The following is a 21,072-nucleotide window of genomic DNA, read 5'->3' on the forward strand; positions in this document are numbered from 1 at the left end:
TTTTATTATTAAAACATGGCAATAATAGAATTAGAGTCAATAACCCAACATCAAATCTCGATATTCACATGAGAGCTAAGCATCAAAAAGAAAGAAAGAAAATGAATGAAAGATAGACAAATAACAAACTAGAAATAAAGGAAAAACACCTAAAAACTAAAAATTACTAAAACTAGAGCCACAACTGATCTCCCCATACCTAAACGATACATTGCTCTCAATATAGCAAATAAACATCAAAAGTAGGAGAAAGGGCAACAAAACTTCCCTGAAGTCGGGTCAAAGTGGTGGTTTGAAAGGGAGAGGAGAAGCTGGCGGCGTCGGTTGTGGGAGAACTTCGGCGCGCGAGTGGTGAGTGAGTAGATGCGGCGGCGGACAAAGGGAAGAAGGGATCGGGGAAGAAGAAAGAAAGACAAGAGGAAGAAGGGAAGAAAGGAAACAAAGAAAGAAAAAGGAAAGAAAGAAAGAAAAAAGAAATAGGTTTTTTTTTTTAAAGTAAAAATTTGAATTTTGAAAATCCAAACTACGGTCAAACGAAAGAAATTTTTTTTTCTTTTTATTTTTTATTTATTTATTTATACTATATTATTATTAACAAAACTTATTTTCGAAATTAAAAATTAGAGATTAACAGGTAATCAAAAATTTTTCTCAAAATTTGAATATTTATCTTTCCCGTGAACGTGACGCGGGCACGTAAAAAAGGGGTAACAACTCTTCTGACCGTGAGCGCTCCATACGACTTGACGCAGGCGCGTTATGTCAGAGAGACACCTGCAAATTATCAAAAATGAAAATTGAAATAAAAAATCGATCAAACTCAAGGAAAACATATTTAAACTAACAAACAAAAACGAACACATGACTAAAAGAAATTGGGTTGCCTCCCAACGAGCGCCTTTCTTTAGCGTCTTTGGCTAGACATTATCATATTTGTTCATGGAGGATAAAATCTTGTGACTCGTTTTAATGATTCATCCTCTATATAGTCCTGATAACCCTCGTAAATAGAGTAATTCTTGAGCACGCGAGCTACGGTCTTCCATGGACTAGTAAATGGCGCCAAACAAGTCAACGATAATTTGAATTCTCCATTCACTCCTCCCTCACATGCATTTATTGATCCAAGATATCTTGCCATCGCCACTCTTAATTTATTCATGTCATGAAATTCAAGATTTTCTGGTATAATAAAGTCAATCTCATTAACAGGAATTGAAAAATAAGAGTCAGGAGAATATTGATTAAAGAATGGAGGAGATGTCACCGCATTTGGAGATTGTTCACTGGATTCCTTCACTTGAACGAGTTGATGTTGGGGTCTCATTTCTTGCACTTCAATTTCTTTTTCAATTGTATCTTTAGATCCATTTTCTTGAGACTCTTGTAACTCCATGTCACTTGTTAGGATAAATACATCCTCATCTTTCTTAACTTCGACGATGGTCTGTGAGGGCCATTCTTCATAATTTGAAGAATTCAATGTGCTCAGTGTAGATGTCAATTCACGCCTTTCATCTTCCATCTCTTTTTTAATTTGATCTTGACTCTTATTCTCCAGAACCGTAGGCCCTTTAATTTCTTTTCCACTTATGAGGGTCATGGCACTCACGTTCTTTGGGTTAACTTCAAGCTGAGATGAAAGTCTTCCTTGGACTTAGGATTCGAGGTGATTAATTGCTATCATCATCTGACTCACCTGACTCTGCATTACCTGCACCTGTCCCAGTTGATTCCTCATACTTTGTATGTCAGAATTCATCTTTTGTTGATTAGCAATTAACTGCTTCATCATTTCTTCTAGAGACAGATCTGGCATGGATGATGGTTGTTGAGACTCTTGCTGTTGAAAATCCATTGGCCTGGTCGTATAATTAAAATTGGAATCATCCCACCATTTTTGATTATACCCATTTGAATAAGAGTAATACCACGTTTGATATTGAGGTGAAAAATCTCCAAAAGTATCGATTGGAGCACTTAGGCCATCTTAAAATGCGGGGTATATGTTGGTTGAATGATTTGAGACAAAATAACTTTCACAATTTGTAACAGCCAATTGATCATTAGAAAAAGCACGAGTCTCATAACCCCTTCTAAAAATAAAATCCAGTCTATCACTAAAATACGAAATGTTAGCAGCCATAAACTACATATAAAAATAATAATAAGAGAGAAAAAAAAAGAAAGAAAACAAGATGAACTCAAAAAAAAACAAATTAATCAGACACCAGTCCCCGGCAACGGTACCAAAAAATTGACAAGTTGTCAGCCTGTGCAATAATAAAAATCTGCTCAACTAAAGTTAATTTCTATAGATAGTAGTAAGTAGGGTCGAATCCACAGGGATTAGGTGTAACTGTTTCTTTTCAAATTCACAGTAACAAAGGGGGTGTTTTTGTGCAAAAGGTGACAATCAAAGAAATTCAAATAAAATTTAAGAAACTACTAAAAATTAAATAATAAATTACTAAGATCAAATGGGTGATAATTAAGGATCTAGCCAGGAAATAATTTCAGCAATGGTGCACCTAATTGATCATCAAAACAAAGGCAATTCCAATTATTTATCAATAAATAGGTTATAACTACCAAACAAGCGATGGCAGTCAACCCCTCCTTACTGTGTCGGTGATTAGGGTACGCCCGTTAATCACTACTCTAATTGAGAAATAATTCTAGGTACGCCCATAAGATTTAATTCCCCAATTGCCTTATATATTAGAGGAACCCTATTCTAACCAAATAACGCACTACCAAGGTTATTTCAGATTAGCCCGCGTATCCCCCTGACACAAAGCCAATCATGCCAGTTGTCACTAAATCAAGACAATTAAACAATTACGGATTTAATGCCTTAATTGACAATAGATTACCAAGTTAACTAATTATCCGGATCCAAAACAATCAATTAATTAAATAATCATAAATACTGCAATCGAGAAATATACGAATACCAATAAATAAAAGAAAAAGATAAAATTAAATCGATCTCACAATTTTAGACGAACCAAGGCATCCGTTGTTCCTTGACTAGACAAAGGGGTTTAGCTCATTGTTGATAAGAAAAACTCATACAAAACTGAGGTGATAAATGCGGCCATTATGTGGCAGGAGGAATCCACTATAGATCACAAGGAAAAATCAAACGAAAAAGCTACAGGAAAATGATTCAATGCTTCAATTGCTCCTGACATCCGAGAAGATAAAAACTATTAAGAAGCAAAGGAAGGAAAAGTCAAAGCTAAAACTCTAGAGTAGTGCTCCGCTCCTGCCATTTCTAATTTCTATCTAATTCTACTCTATTGCCTGTCTCTGTGCGGCGGCTCCCCTCAGGAATAGAAGAGTCTCCGTCCGCTGCCCTCTTCAGCAAAATGCCAAAAATGGGCAAAAGTTTTCCTTTTTCAAAAATGTCTCTGGGATAAACTCTATTATTTGGACTCCTTTCCTGTCAAATTGGCACTTGTTATCATATTTTCGTTTTACTCCCTGAAATAAATGCACAATACAAAAAATGAGTAGAATTTAATAATTAATCCACATCGGGTCAGGTAATAGGAGAAATTAATAATAAAATAAATGATAAAATTGTAACCTATCACATAAAAAAGTGCTGAATCTGAACTTTTTCAGACATTCAGATATTTTGAGTGTTTGATAAATGAAAATATATTTGCTGAATTTGTTAAGTAGTGCTAAACTTGTGCGCATTTTTTTCAGAACAAGAATCCTAACGGAATGCTTAATTCTTATAAGAATCAATAGAATTACTTTAACTACCTTATCTTATCTACCAAATCTACCCTTGTTTATTAATTATATTCAAAATTTTTATCTAATTAAACAACTTAATATTCTCTATCTAATGATTTTCTATTTCTCTTTTCTGCCTTTCTAATGACTTTCACATCTTCTCCATACTCATCATATAATATATTTCATCTTTTATATTAATTTGATTTAAAAATAAATATTGTCATTTTCACGCCTAAAAATTTTAAACTAATTAAATCATAGGTTCTATTTCTTTTTTAGATGAAAAGATATAAGGGCAAAATTGTTAAATTTAACTTATTAAGCATTCAGTATAAATGTTTATCAAATAGTATAAATAGGTTCAGCATTAAAATTTAGACATTCATATATTTCTTGTCAGTGCTTAAAATTCAGTAAATTAATTGTTTCAGTATTCAGATTTCAAAATTCAGACTTCAGAATTCAGATTCAATTTTATCAAATGGAACCTAAGTGTTTCGCTCGATTAGGCCACCTTCAAAACTCACGAGACTACAACTTAAACAAGTGCCACCACCAGAGTCAATATGAGCAGCCTCTAGAGTTTGCACAGTTGGTATTAGCCGTTGGAATAATTACGAAAATATTGCAAGTGGATTTGCTATCTATTTTTATCCCTGGATCTATGCGTTAAAAGAGAAAGAATTATGAAAGTGCTTTACCTTTTTGTACAAGAATTCAGTGAATATTTGGCTGGAATTAATACAGATAAATCCTATTTTATAATTCTTTTTTTTTGCTCAATAGATCTAACCATTTTTAAAAATTTGTTCTCGACTTTTCAGTAGCCTTTTACATACTCAAAATTTGTATAAATACACTCACCGCACGTCTTGTTATTTTTTGTATACTCGAAATACGTATCACACACACACACGCTAAACTAGGATTTTCCAACAAACTCAAGAAAAATAAAATCATCTTAATTCCTAAATATTTTAGAAAAAGGAACATTATTATAACAGGAGCACTTTGTCACAAATATTAGAACACTGCAGATCAAATTGAAATCCCAAATAATAGTACAATCACAACCAACAAAAAAATTAACCGAATTACACGTACAAATATTAAAACCAACAAAAATAAAATAGATAGCTCGGATAGAAGTCTAGAATTTAGTTCAAAAGGTCCAATTGAAATCCCAAATAATAGTACAATCACAACCAACAAAAAAATTAACCGAATTACACGTACAAATATTAAAACCAACAAAAATAAAATAGATAGCTCGGATAGAAGTCTAGAATTTAGTTCAAAAGGTCCAAGCAACTCCAATGAAGGCCTATCTCCATCTTGATAATGGAGGTAAAAAAAAAAAAAGAACACAAGCAGCTTTGAAGAAAATATGAAAAGAAATACAACCCAAAATAAAAAATTTTTTTTTATCGATATGATAGCTTCCTACACTATGGGAAGGGGGAGGGCCTGAGGAGGTGCTGCGGTAATCCGAAAGGGACTGAACCACAACCGGACCAGGCGCACCCGTCTGGATTTTTTAAACAAGGTCACATTTAATTATGGCAAATTGGTGAGAGACAAGGTTTGAATCCTTGCCACCCACCCCCACCAAGCTTTAATGCATTGGTGGTGGCCCCAAAGGCTGGTGGTTTCAACCCAAAATAAAATGTAAAAACAAGAAGAGTGGGCTGAGATCATTTTGTTCATCAAGTAGATTCAATAAGAATTGGCAGACATCTTAATAATCAAACTGCACAAGTCTGAAACCAAAATGCAAAGTTGCATGTGAGAAAAAATGGACTAGAAGACACTATCAGATATGGATATCACTTCTTCATATTGTAAATTATCACTTGGGAGGCAAAGTTGTTTCGTGATCAAAGGTTTCTTGATCACGAAAGTAGATACAATCAGCTAGTTTCATTTCTTAAGCATTTGCAATGTTGCAGAAGCATAAGAAATCAAATTGAAGAATGTTTGCTCACATTATATGCTTAGGCAATGCCATCCAACAATCCTAGTGCTGTTCTAGTATCCAAATGCTAGTTTTTTTTTTTAACATCCAAGAGAAGACACAAGTACAGGTGAACCAAGATGAAATAGTTGGACAAGAATACCAAAATGGAGGAAAGAAAGGTTCCCTGAATATTACGAATTAAAGATGACATTTTTGTGATGTCCAGAATCAAATTAGAACCATAAAAAATTGTTATCTTTTGAATAAAAAGTGAAAACAAAAGACAACAGTTTTGGATCTTTAATCTAATTTCACAACCACATAAAATTGGTCCCATTTGTAGACCAAAATATTAGGGGATTTTACAATATTTAATTTAAGTAAATCAATACCAATTTACTTTATTTCAATAAATATAATAAGTTATAATTTTTTTTTTGTTGTCTACACCTTAATTGTAGATTCTTTGTTACACACTGAAAAAGGAAAAAATAAAACATAAACAAGAATTAGCATAATATAGGACAAGTTATTATAAAGTAACAAGACATCGAAATTCAGAAATAAAAATATGTAATCATTTTTAGGTAAGCATATATTTAAGTAACTCGAGAAGGATGAATCACAGTCTGATTATTGTCCAGCACAAGCAGCCTCATTTCCGCTTTTCAACATTCATAGCACACAAAAGGAGAAGGTAAAATCATGCATTAATACAATTCATCAGTAACTTAGACAAGGTACATGTCCCTAAATAAATAGAGACATCTGAGGAGCAAAAATCACCTATTTAAATCTAGCTATTGCTTTGTAAGACCACTGAGCTTTGATATACTCAGGCAAGGGTATACCGATTCTACAATTACACACCACAAGCAAATGCCACATTTCTGGCCTGAGATATGAGAAGCCAGATTTCCTACGATGTTGTACACTACTACACAACTGCACCGCATTGAACCCTTTGAGATTCTAACACAGTCTTTGCAGCTTCTTTGACCACTTGTCCGGTCACATAATGTTTTCGACACACGGGCATGTACACTTCAGGCCCAGCGATTAGTTCTGTTTCAGTCTCCTCTGTCTTTCTCAATGTAAAGAAAGCTTGTCTACCACAGAGCTCACACCGAGCATTTAACTTGGTTACAGAGTCCGCAAGGGGTATAACTTGAAGCACAGACCCAAAACTTCTCCTGAACAACAAAAGAGGGGAGTTCAGCAAAGGATGAAACTTCCAAGCATCAGAAAACCAAGTTTCAACGTGTTTAAATAATGCCTGAATCCATAAGAAAAAGAAAGCATCCACCAAAACTATACGGGAACGACTAGATGGATCCACATGCAAAATTTAATAATACCTTAGATAGTCACCATCCAATCCAGCAACAATCACAGTCTTCCCATCGAGGTCAGCAGCTTCACGGCAGAAATCATAAAGGTCTTCAAAAAATTGTGCCTCGTCTATACCAATAACGTCTAGCTGTAATCATGGTAATAGCAACTAATAAGGGTACTGATGCACTGCAAAATAGGACTGCCATAACAGTACAATGCAAAATTATGAAGAGTTCTATGTTCCTTGTAAAATGTGTAGCATCCATCTTGGTTGACCCAAACAAAATGTCGCCATTTAGCATTATTTTAAAATAGTATATGGCAAACCAAATATCATATACGTGCCCAGGCAGTTGAAACCAGACCAAGACGCAGCACTACTTCTCAACTACAAGGTCAATTTCAACAAGGCATACCTTATCATATGCCTCACTACCAAGCTTTTGTCTGAATGATGAAAGATTTGCCAATGGCCAGCATGGCAATTTTTCTCCATCATGTGTAACAATTAAATCCAATGCATATCTAGTGTCCTTATCAGATTTTATAACTGCAACACTTCTGCATAAAGATACTAATTAGAAAAGGACAAGATAAACAGAGGTCATGTCTACATTTCTGTCCAGATGGTACAGTTTCAAACAGGAAAAGCAACAATGAAAAATTAACTAAATCAGCATCAAGTTCTAATCTATTTCCAGAAACAGTTTTGTGTAAAGGAGATTCTTGGATATATAATTTATTATAGTAATTGAAAACATGATCTCCAATGCCAACCTTGATGGCAGTGCTACCAGCATAATACCAAAAGAATAAAACAAATCACCAAATAGATAATTGGTCTAGAACCAAACCCAAACCAAACCCCCCCTCCCCCCCAAAAAAAAAAACACTCCTAAACCCCTGCCCAAAAAAAAGCACAAAACAATTAAAGGTGACCATTAATTTAAAAAATTTAACTCAAATGAAGCTTAATTCAATTTCTATCATGTTTATTTCAATATTTTCTTACATGGACAATAATCAGATGTAAGGAATTTTCTTATTTCTTTTATCAAAAGGCCAGCAGAACGTGTCAATTTCCTCTTCATATTGTTCCAGCAAGGAATCAGATAACAGTTTCATGGCCTATAAATTGAAGATAATAAGAGAGTCACTCAACTGAAATCAGCATCACAGGCAATAGAGAATCTGTTTAACAAACCATCAATGATACATTGGGAGTAGGAGGATATTCTAGAACTTTAGATTGTTAGACACCAGATAAGAGCCTTCAACTAATTAAACAGATGGAACCGGAGTTATAAATGTTGCATTGACCCGATAATTGACCATAAAAATGGTAACTAAAAATTGCAATAGATCAAATTGTCTAATTTCCTAAGAAGCCTTAAGCACTCATAGAATCAAAGGCACATAAAGAACTCAAGTAGAAGAAATGGCATTTCAATGGACATGACTTACCAAGTGCCAGTTTCTATTTAATCCAATACATTCAATCCATAAACCTCTGCATAAAAAGTTCAGACATCCACTGTGACGCTTGACTCCTAAACAACTTCCAGCATCACCTCAATATAATCTGAATATATTTAATCAATCTCCAAAAGGTCCTTAATATAATGCAATTGCAAAGTCACTCTGAATCTTTCCAACAGATTTGACATATAGGCCTTTTCCTAACCAATAGAGGAAATATAATGACCATAGAAATGTTTATCTCCTTCTCTAATTACAAAAGAATAGCATGCATGACACTGAGGAAGAAGTACAGTCCAATAATTTAAAGCTTTCAGGAGTTCTCCCCTCCTAAAAAGCAGCATCCAACCATAGCATTAGCTGCATAGACAACTGAATAGCTCAAACTTTAATCCTGTCTACTATTTACTTACATCAGGAGCATACCCCATATCTTTTAGGACACAAGTCAGATCTTCAATTAACTGATGTAACTCCTCCGTTTTCTCATGAGTATTATGCTCCATAAAGAAAAAGTGAGCCTCCCTTTGAATTTCAATCATGCTATAACCAGGCTCCTTCCTCATCCCAGATTCATTCATCACACTCCTAATCTCAGCTACATTATCCCACAAACCAAAAGAAGCATAAGCATTTGATAAGACAACATACTTTCCAGCACTTCCAGGTTCCAACTTAAAGAAGTTCTTCGCAGCAATCTTTGCCAAGTCCATATTTCCATGATTCTTACAAGCTCCAAGTAAAGCACCCCATACAACAGGGTGATCCTTACAAGGTGAATTCACGACAAACTCATAAGCATCTGCTAACCTACCAGCACGCCCTAACAGATCAACCATTGCTGCATAATGTTTTCCCTTTGGCTGAATTCCATAATCTCTAGTCATTGAGGTAAAGTATTCCCAGCCTTTGTTCACCAATCCTCCATGGCTACAAGCAGAAAGAACTGCAAGAAATGTAACATGGTTGGGTCTAAAACCTTCATCTAACATCCTATGAAAGGATTCTATAACTTCTACCACTCTTCCATGTTGTCCATAACCACATATCAAAGCCGACCAGGTAACAATATTTCTATCTAAAAACTTCTCAAATACAATATGCCCTTCAGAGAGACTACTACACTTGAAATACATATCCATGAGAGCACTATTAACTACAAGGTTTCCACTAATTTGACACTTGATCCACAAAGCATGGGCTTGCCTGCCCTGTTCCAGGATTGCTAAAGAAGCACAAGCCCTAAAGACTGATGCAAAGGAATAGTGGTCTGGTATCAAACCATTTTTTCTCATCTTATGGAACATGCTCAAACCCACCTCTTCCAACCCTATCTGCACATAGCCTGCAATCATCGAATTCCATGAGACCAAGCTTTTCATTTGTAACTTGTCAAAAAGAATATGGGCTAGATTAAGATCTCCTGCCTTTGCATATAAAATCAACAATTTAACATTTAGATATTCATTGGGAACACATCCAATGATTATCATTTGCCAATGGATTTTTTTTCCCAAACTATAATCTTTCCTGAAGATACAGTCTTGCAAAAGAAGAGAATAAGTTTCCGATTCTACTTGAACCCGTGCATGGCATAACATCCGAACAGCTTCCACTACTCTTCCTGAAAAACAGAGATCCTTCAAACTCTTATCCAACTGAAGGGTAATCTCTCTAGCATCGGCCTGAAAACTGGGAATGTCATCAACGATGATTCAATTTGACTGCAAGAACAACTCTAGTTCGCTTGTTCTTCTTCAAAGAAGAGGAACAAGACGTGGAAAAATTTATTCATTCCAATTGTGTTAATACCAGTAATTAGTAATTACAATCACATAATATGCTCAAGTTCTTTTTTGAAAACCCCTCCAAGAGTCTTACAAAAGACAAAACTTTAGCCTTTAGTCATTTATGATACATAAAAACATTCACTAATTGACAAACAGCCTTCACTGGAAAATTTACTCTCATGGAAAAACTTGTATTCATTCTCAGCACGGAAACCACAGGCATTAGTACAAGTTATAAACAAAAAGGAAATTTAAAAGAAAATGCATATTTTTACTGTACTAATACAGAAATTTATCAAGTTTTATACGTCAGAGAATTCAGTTTCCACTAAAAATCCAACAAACAAAAAAATGCAGGATTATTAAGAATAAAAGCAATGCTAACCGAGAAATGGTAATTAGCAAAACAACTACAAAACTAAAAAGAGAAAGAAAAACAAAAACGAAAGAAAGGGGGAACTTTACCTCCCATTGCTGCTCTCGGTCTTAATCCTCCTGAGAAGAGTGGAAGTTTTTCCAGCAAACATGGGCCCCACAATCACGTGAATTTCACCAGAAGAAGAAGCAGCAGCAGCAGCAGAAGTAGCTTCTGATTTCAAGCCTCGCATCTGACAATGGTGATGATGTTGCTGATGACTAGGTTGAGGGTTTAACAAGGGTTTAACGGCAAAAAACCGAGGATTTCTTGTTGGTGTTTTTAGGAAAAAAGACGGGTTTTTGATGGGGTGGTGGTGCAAAAAAAGGGGATTTTGGAGAACCCATTTGATTCTTGAAATCATCAGCATCTGGGAAAACGGTTGAATTTGGTGGATTGTTTCTCAGGAGTGGAGCTGGAGTGGAGGGGAAGGGATGGCTTGGTTTTACTTTGACAGGGGTTTTGGGAAAAGATTCTGGGCTTTGGACTTTTGATCTGGGCTTTGGGCTTTGGAGTTTGGGAATTTGCGAATTTTTACGAGTTGTAGGCTACTTGTCTAATAAAAGTCAATCACCTAATTGTAAGAAAAAAATGATTATCCCACTTTGATAGCCCTATTTTCCTTTTTATCTGTTCCAAATTATAATCCACTCTTCAATTGAAGAATTTAGTTATCTTTTAATTTTTCTAAAATACCCTTATTTAATTTAAGTTATTATTACTATAAACTAACATTGAAAAATTAACATTGAAAGTCTAGTTACAAGATCAGCAAGATGCTCTAAAGGTAATAACAAATAACATTTTCGTCTTCCTCTCCAAAAGATCAATAAACTTGAAAATCCAAGACAAAACCAGATAAGCTAAACCCAGGTTGCTCACAAGCTATTGATGACCAAATGGAGTGGGCTTAGCCGTACCCAAGTCACTGTAAACTTACAGGAGATAACGTATTGTTAATTCAAAGTGAACACAGATCAAATAAGCACATGGATTGAGAGTCAGGAGAGATCAAACTACCACTTAATAGTCCACTATTTCATCTCCGTTTTTATACATTCATTCAAAATACAATTGCCGGAAAAAGTGATCCAGAATAAAACACACAAAGAGCATAAAGTCGGACCCACAGCCAATTTGAAAAGGATACATGATCGAGCATCTCAAAACGAGGCCCGAAATACAAATTCTACGGAAAGTCGAAAGTCAAAAGTGTGACGAGTTATTTTAAACGAGAAAATGGGTAAACCCCAGATTCAGAACAAAGAAATAAAAGGTAGTATTATAAATTTTACAGAAGCAATGAAATAGCGAAGAATAGCAAAAAAAGTAACAAGGGAAATCAGAAAATAAATGCCAAAAAGGGGGGAGTGTTGAAAGAAGGATACCTTTGGATTGACGGATTGAAGAGTAACAGGGGTGGTTGAATAATTGCAAGCCATGGAGTTAGGAGAAGCAGGGAAAGAGAGGGGATGGAGAGCAGCGGCGGTCAAGAAACGCAGGGGACTAGTAATAGACGATGGATGGGAAGGAGAAGAGGAGGAAAAAGGTGATGATGTAGGTTGAGAAAGAAGGGAAGGAGGGTGATGAGGACGGGTGGATACGGGGCAAGTAGGGGAACAAGTGGAAGCTCACCTGATGAGATTTCTGGTTTTGTGGGCTACGAATCTCCGCATTGCCAAAGAAAATAAAAGAGAAAAAAAATAAAAAAGAAGCAATGTGCCGCTGAGCTGAACTGCTGGTAAATTTTGTCTCTAACCAAATTTATGGAATTTGAAGCTTATGACTTTTTGTGTTTTTGTATGTGTGTGAGAGAGAGAGTGTGTAGTGGCAGTATAGTACAACGAACGTAGCCAGGTAGGTTCAATTGCTCCCCCGAGACCGAGACCGAGACCGAGACCGAGAGAGAGAGAGAGGCCGTCTTTCGCTTTCGCTCCCTCGCTCAACTTGTTGCCCAATCCCCGGAATTGAAAGCTCCTTTTCCATGTGCCTGCCGCCGTGCAGCTGCTGCTATTGATGGCAATGGGGGGCACCCGCGGGGATTCCTTGGCGTGGGGGTTGGGGGGAGGGGAAAATATAGTCCCGGTCAGCCATCCGTTTGAAAATATATATATGTACATAATTATATATATAATGATATTATTAATTATACATATCTATTAATAAAAGTTATTAATTATTTATATTAAATTTATTAATACATTTATGTTAAATTCCTAACTATATTTAATACAATAACACTTTTTTCTAAAAAAAAAAACACAATAATAATTTAGTGATTGTATTTGTATCAAAAGTGAGAACTTGATTATTTTAGTTAGGGCAAAAAACCTCAGCGGCCATTAAACTATTAGCGAGATCATATTTTGGCCATCGAACTATTTTTTGTTAATAATTGACCACTAAACAATTTAATCCGTTAACCCGTGATCATTTCGTAGTTAATTGCTCTTAAGTTCTGAAATTAGCATTGCATGTGACAATTTCCGGGGGCAATTTTGTCCAGTGAGCTTACTGACCCTAAAAGTCCAATACGGCTAATTTCAGAACAATAAAGGAGTTGCCGGACCTTCATCATCTTCCACCAAGTCGCCGGCCAAACCCCAAGTCGCATCCCTCAGCGTTCCTCGCACCGCTGCCAGAGGAACTGCCACCACCCGCCGGAAGGCCACCGTGATGGTCCAAGAAGGTGAATCCGAAACTGCTTCACACCCTTCCACCAGGACTCACCGTTCAACCAGAGGACTGCCGGTTGCTGCAGCCGCCAGAGACGTCCCCCAAACTCCGCTCCCGCCTAAGCAAATGAAAGATACGCTTGCCTGCTTGCTTCGAAGAAAAGTTGATATCCAATGCTTTCAAGCTGCAAAAGGTGAAGCATCGAAGCAAAGCAAACCAAAGCCCCAAAATTCCCTAAAAAAGATTCTAGCCACTTGTAACTAATCTGATGTACATGAGATATTTGATATATTGTTTGGGAGGGTGTCCTGAAATATTGGAGATTTAATTTTGAGAAGAGAGTCCAAAGTCAAGAGTTCAAGACTCCGACTTTCTCTATTTCTCTCCCATACGGCACTAGCTGTTGCCTGGAACTAGAAGATAGGGGCACTTTGAGTACCAGTCCATTGCTTCCAAAAGACCTAAGGCCCTCTTCATTCTACAGAGAACACCGAAGCTCTGTTCTTGTGTACACAACAAGAAGAAGAAAATCCAAGAAAAGCCAATCATTGAACCCTGTAAGTCTCACCACTATCACGTTCTGAATTAAAATTCTTAACTTTATAAACAAAGATAAAAAAGGGGACTTTCTTTGTGTTTTTTTTTATGTATTTTAATTGTGGTGAGTTTTGGATCAGGTTGCCAGGTTATTTGGACCTGCTATTTTTGAAGCATTCAAGTTGCAGGTTGTTTTCTTAGCTAGGAGATGATGAGGAGAAGCATCCAGATACATTTACACATAGTGATGTAACCTCAAAGCTCCCTGGACAAAATTGCCCCCGGACATTGCCACGTGTAATGTTAATTTCAGAACTTAAGAGTAATTAATTACGAAATGGTCACGGGTTAACGGATTAAATTGTTTAGTGGTCAATTATTAACAAAAAATAATTCGATGGCCAAAACATGATCTTGCTAATAGTTTAATGGCCGCCGAGGTTTTTTGCCCTTTTAGTTATATTTGTTTTATTATATTAGATTGTATTCAAATAACCTTTGTTTAATTATTTTTATGAGTTTCAATTGTGAAGTTACAATGAATAATAATTTGGTGATGTGTTGATATTTTAGTACTTGATTATTTGCTCAATTTAATTATAATAAAATTATATAATAAATTTTTTTAATCCCACAGGTGCCCTCACGAGGGAAGCGGAGCGGGGAGGAGAAGCCGGGGCGGGGGACGGGACGGGGCTAATTGCTTAGAATATATGTATAAAAAAAAAAACATCGCACAAATGCATCTCTAACACATAACATTTCTCATTCTATACCTGCCGTGCTGATTGAGCACGGTCGCAGAACGAATTGTCAGAAACTCTGCAAAAATATCAGTGGGTCAGCGACCCACAATTTTTTTTTTAATTAGCCTGTCCCCAGCCATGCTGACTGGGCACGGCTGGGGACAGGCGGCCAAAAAAAAGGGCCAGCAAATGGGTATTTGGGCACAAGGGATTAGTCCGGCCGCCTTCGGGTCTTAACCCGGACACCCCTGTGTTGACAAAAAAAAAAAAAAAAAAGGGATGTATTTGGGGACATGAATTTTGTAGCAAAAGTGAAACGAAAGGCCATACAAATTCACTGCACTAGCTGCCCTCTTTCTTTCTTTCACTCTTTTCTTTGCTCTTTATTTCCTGGAAGAGATATCTAAATGATTTTATTGCACTAATTCTAATCAAAGATTTTGGTTTTATAACTTAAAGATTTTGCTGTGGAGTCTTATAACACTTAAGTTAGGAAGATCAAATTTTCAATACTAGTTAGTCACAAATGTATCTAATTACTAGCAAAAATTAAAAAAAATGTATATTAATTTTACATGATTCTTATTCATGTATTTTGTCGCGTATAAACTGCTTTTAATTTACATATAAATATTCATATATTAGATTACACATGTTGTTCATCAAAAAATTTGAGCAAGCATTGAATTTTCATTGTACATAGAATTATACTAATTTGCAGTTTGAAAAATATAATAATCTTCCATTTCCACTTTGAAATTTTGATCTTCCTAACTTAATTGTTATAAGACTCCAGCTGTGCTGACTAATTTAAAAAAAATTTGTGGGCTGCTAACCCACTGACATTTTTGCAGTGTTTCTGACAATTCGTTCTGCGGTCGTGTCCAGTCAGTACGGTAGGTATAGAATGAGAAATAGTATGTGTCAGAGATACATTTATGTGATATTTTTTTTTTACATATATTCTATGCAATTACCCACAGGACGGGGCGGGGCGGACGGGGAAATTAAAATGCAACGGGGCGGGGTTAGCTGGTGCTGGTAATTTTGATTTTGTCTGACCAAGTTTTATGGAATGGAGTCAAACCGATTTGTCCAATAAAACATACCATCATCACTTAGCTAAGCCGACCGATAAATAACATAATAATACGGGGGACCCATGATGCACGTGCAACTTCCCAATCTCACGTGCACTTCTTCATTAAATAAATAGGCGAGGCCGGAAAGTTTTTCTAACAATCCTCCACCAGAAAGGCAGAAACCACCACCACGATGCCATCGCCGCCGGTAGAGATTGATTACCTTCATCAATTTAGAAACAATTACTCTTTAACAGTACTCAAATGATTGCGAGGGGATGCTTCTTTGAGTTGTAGACCCACGGCCCCAACAATTTACCGATACCGACGACCTCAGTAGCAAGTTTTCCATTGAACTAGCAAGTCACCCTTATTTAATATTTAGATTGTTAGTATTGAATATAATCTATCCCATTTAATGCATTTAGATTTTTCAAAACATATTAATATATGAAAAGCCAACTTTATTTAATGTAAGGGTATTTTAGAAAAATAACAATTTAAATTTGTTTTTCCAACAAAATTAACTACTTTTTCTTACATTGTGTGAAAAAAAAAATAGAGGACTATCAAAATGGAATAGAGGGAGTACATTTTATCATCTAATTTTCTATCTTCTTTATTTCATGTGCGTGTGTGTGTGTGTGTGTGTGTGTTTTTTTTTAGGATACTAGAAACAAAGCTAAGGTACTGAGATATTGAAATTGACAATATTGGATATTTGGATGTATCCATAACAGTTGGTTCTAATATGAAGTTATGCAGACTAATTTATCTATAAATCTGTGGCCAAATGTTCTTTGTCTCTCCTATTGGAAAAATACCATTCTCAATTTATATTTTGGGTTTTCAAATAAGGACTAACCTAACAATCACTTTCAAATTTTTTGTAATACTAAATCTCTGCAGAAAAAGGTTTTGCCCTTCTTTTTTTTTACTTCCATTTTACAGTATAATTGTAGGTTCACAATAAGTCAATAACTAATCCTATTAAACCTAAAAGGATAATAACAATTGTGATGCAAGTTTCGTTGCCTAAGAACAAAAGATAAGAAAACTTGTGCAAATAATTAATTTAATTAATCAAAGAATAGAGAGATTATAATTTTTGTAAATTTCTTAAATCAACGCAAAAAGTCCTTTGATTCTTGTCTTCAAAGAACTTTAATTGAAAGGCCAAAGAGGCTCGTTCTCTTATCAAATCAAAATGTTTTCTACAATTTAGGGATGGACAACGGTGACTTGATGATGTTTACTGGATCTCTAATTTTCAAACTCTATTACGAGCACATACTTGATTTTAATTTGAACTTGAATCTAAGGGCCACACTTGAATATCCAATCTTCAAATTTTGCTACAAGCACCATATTTGATTTGACGTGAACTTTGAATCGGATGTTCTCAAAAGGAAAGGACACTTGAACTTGAATCCAAGGGCCACAAACTTGTCATTGGACTTAACATCATTTTGAAATATAATCCAATGACCAAAGACTTATTCGTAGATTTGATTTTTTGACTTGAGAGAATTCTTAAGAGAATTTGATTGAGTATTTTCAAAAATTGAGGACTCGGTATGTCGCTTGACTTGAAGGGGAGACCCATATTTATAATCAAAATAGGTAGGCTTAGATTTTTAGGGAAAAAAAAATCCTGTAAAACCTTCTTGTAATTCAAATAACTTGTAACTCAAGAAATCTATTTAACTTAAGCTTTGATGATAGGTGAAACAGAGTAATTCATTGCAAATTAATTTCAATAACGAACTCATTTTCACTTAAAAATGCACCTTGCACTTTCATTTTGAAGACCATGTGGCGTTGGCCCAATTTGATTGCAAGGTTTAGCGGACTTGCCCCAAAATTCATTTAATTAAACTTAATCAAGACAATATTTTTTTTATCTTGGCTAAATAAATTAATTTAATTTGATCTTCACTGCTGACAAAGATGTTTTTTGTAATCGAAAACCAAAAATGATCTGACTAAAAGGGAAATGTTATTTGCACTTCTATTTTTGTTATTTACACTCCTACTATTATTTTAATAATATAGTTTTTATTTATTAAATTATATGACAAAACAAACATCGGGAGTGCAAATAATAATTTCCTGACTAAGAAAAGATCCATGTTTGTCAATACAAAACTATTAACACCATTGGCAAAGTATATCCAAAGTCTTCTGTTGTAAGTGATCCCCAAATCTTGCTCAATGACTTCAGCATCGAGTGCATCTTGCACAAATGGTTCTCCTCTTCTCATCTTTAGGAGCACAACTACAAGGGAAAACATTTCACCAGTCATGTTGTGAACATTTCTTGGCATTGAAACATTAATTTTATAAGTTCATCTTGTATATACTAACAATGTACACAATATCATTTTTAGATACATATCACGTATACAAAAAATGATATTTGAATTCAAATTGGAATTAAATAACATACATTTAAGAGTGAAAGTATACATACTGTCAGTCATTGTGTATAAGATTAATCCTAATTCTATATACATGTTCCATCTTTTCATAATCCAAAACACAATTTTTCTTTACAACCCATAGCCCTAGAGGCACCAAATAAAGATCATTATTTGGTACATTTAATATTTATGCAAAGAAGGGAGACAGAGTATCGAGGTAGCCATGAGGGATTTGAAAATTTTTTAACAATCTCTACTATGCATTACAAAGTGAACAAGAAGGGGAAACAACTTTTGGACTCAAAGTTTCAACTCCCAACGAAATCGTAAGTTAAGATCAACGTCATTGTTTGATTTTTGTAGAGGTGGCAATTTGTCCCAAATCCCAATGGACTATCCATGCCCAAAGGGATTTTGGGCGAAATGGGTATTGTAATTTGATATTAGGTTTAAAATGGGACATATCCCAATTGTACCCATTAATTGATGGGAAATATTGAGAAATACTTGGGTACCCATTGGACCCAAATATCTTCCCAAAAAATTTTAAAATCCAAAAATTTTAAGCAAACTTCAATAGTTAACACCCAATGAGCTCGGCCTTTGATGAAGTGGTCTCTAAGCCCTCTCACCTTTTCCTTTTTCTTTTGTCATTTGGGCTATAAAAAGTAGAAAAGATTAAAATATTCATTCTAAACCCTCTTAACTTTTCTTTTGGTTTTGTCTAGGGAGAAGATATATTCATTCTTATCAAAATGTTACGTCTTTTTGAAGTAATTGTTGATCGTTTTATAGTGCAAATCATTATAGAGTGTAAAATGAATTCATGAAAATATAAATTCACAATAAGACTAAAAGAAATTTAATAAATCAAAAATATTAAAGTCATTTAAAAAATAAAAATGAATTAAAGGAAAAAAATATGTAGAAAATAGATTTTGGTATTGGGCAGGATCAATCTAAACCCATTCCAATGTGATCCCGCCCAAGTTAGTCCCAAAACACATATGGGTAAGGTTGGACCCAAACCCATATGACTCGGTTCCATCTCAAACCCAAGCAAATCCCGCCCATTTTGCCACCTCTAGATTTTTTGTTTTTCTTATCTAATTTTCTAAATTTTATAATTGTATTTAGTTTTTTCCAGAATACATTCTTTTTTTTTAAACTATATTTGGCTTTTTTTTTTGCTTTTAAATTATACGGTAAAGTAGCAAATTCTGTCTGCCTACACTTTGTGGATGCCAATATATATTGGGTTGGGATAGTCAAATCTGTGGATGTCAGGTCACAATTATTGCTTAGTTAGAGTTTTTAAACTTTTTTTTGAAAGTTTATAATTGATTCTTTTTAATTAATTTTACAAGTTAGGGCATTCTAGTAATTTTTTCCAAACCAGACAGGGAAGATGAAGTTTTCCTTGTTATTTTTCTTGGTGGGATCCCTAATTCCACTGGGTACATCAACAATGAATTATTCCTCTATATTTTGAAAGTTAAAAGTTTTAAGTTTAACTAATAGTGTTTAAATCAGATGATGCCATACATATATTAATAAACAATTATTAAATAATATTAAAAATAGAAAGAATGACAAAAACGTACACAAAACAGCACAAGAAGATTAATTTTTTTGAGTTATTGCCCAACCATACTTTTTTTTGGTCTAGTGAATTGCTGTCCGGTTATTTTAGTTAACTCGAACTGAATAGCCATTCCATCATTACTTCAATCGGATCAACTGATTGGTTTTTTTTTTTCCAGATATCATAAATTCTACTTTACACCTACTCCTACTCTACATTAGAGGAAGGGGTGGATCCGAGGGGGTCAAATGGGAATCTGAAGGGGACTGAACAGCCACCGGATTAGACAAGTGCCTATGTACCTGCTGGTAAAATTTTCAGAAAATCCTGGATAAAATTGCAGGTCTATACCCAAAGAGAGTTTTAACTCTCTCCTTGGTGGCAAACTAATCTAGGAGTAGTTGGTTGAATAAAAAGATTGGTCAATTAGAGGCTCTTCTTTACTAATTATTTTATTTTATTTAACTATTTTGCTTTGAGCAAAGTGTGAGAAGCATTTTTTATTGGATTGGAAGCTTCTCCAATATGATTATATATTTGTAAAAGGGTTAATTTCAAAAACTTTCCCTAACATTTATCCTAATAATATCATCCAGCACCCCTAATGTTTTAGAAATCTCACATAGTTTTCTCAAAATAACAATTTGGGTAACATTGTCACCCCTTATGTGTAAAAGTAACATTAAAAAACGCATTGAAGGAGAGAGATTATATTATCTTTCTACTTTTATCCTTGTGCAATTTGATTTATGAATTTTGAAATATAAAAAAAAGACAAATAAGGTGGAACACTAAGCTCAGAATATGAGAAGGTATAAGTGCAATAAGTAATAAATTTTATTGCTTCATAGTCAGAGAACACCTTTGTGTACAAGGATAGCATTTTAAGCTACTTCAATATTATAAAAAAAAAAGACTAAAATTTCATGAGATTGGTTGCAGTAGGGAGGAAATTTTAGAAGATCGTTTGTAGCATAGACGAAATTAAAAGTAAAAATTTTTGCAACAAAGAGGGATAAAAATATTTTCGATGGCATTCTTGTTATTTTGTTTTTAGATATCTTAGCATGTAGGAATTTTTTTTCTTTTTTCCAGCCATTTGCTACTTAAAAGGAAAACATTGGGGGGTAACATTAATGTCATTTCAACGCTGTTAATTAGGACTTCTGGTCATATAATACTAATAGGGGATGTAAGTGAGATTTTTAAAACTTTTAGGATGCTAGTTGATATTAGGATAAATCCCAAAATCAAACCATGAAATTAACTACTACTTGTAGTTGGGTTCTGA

The 21,072-nt window shown here is 34.8% G+C and overlaps 1 protein-coding gene across 2 annotated transcripts; it reads right to left on the minus strand.

Annotated features, from left to right (window-relative positions):
• Positions 1-6,357: 6,357 nt before the first annotated feature.
• Positions 6,358-12,325, minus strand: LOC113770026 (thymidine kinase a-like). 2 transcript variants are annotated; one of them, XM_027314371.1, is made up of 5 exons: positions 12,121-12,325; positions 10,783-11,306; positions 7,465-7,609; positions 7,072-7,193; positions 6,358-6,906 (listed from the first exon to the last, which is right to left on the minus strand). In XM_027314371.1, the coding sequence occupies exons 2-5, from the start codon at positions 11,100-11,102 to the stop codon at positions 6,651-6,653; spliced, it is 843 nt and encodes a 280-aa protein (XP_027170172.1). In that variant the 5' UTR covers positions 11,103-11,306; positions 12,121-12,325; the 3' UTR covers positions 6,358-6,650. The 2 variants fall into 2 exon arrangements, 1 of the variants encoding a protein (XP_027170172.1); XR_003468379.1 differs by lacking the exons at positions 6,358-6,906; positions 7,072-7,193; positions 12,121-12,325 and adding an exon at positions 8,513-9,872 and having other exon boundaries at positions 7,550-7,609; positions 10,783-10,869.
• Positions 12,326-21,072: the final 8,747 nt, after the last annotated feature.

Source organism: Coffea eugenioides, chromosome 5 (assembly GCF_003713205.1).
Source record: "Coffea eugenioides isolate CCC68of chromosome 5, Ceug_1.0, whole genome shotgun sequence".
In the NCBI taxonomy this organism is placed as follows: Eukaryota; Viridiplantae; Streptophyta; class Magnoliopsida; order Gentianales; family Rubiaceae; genus Coffea; species Coffea eugenioides.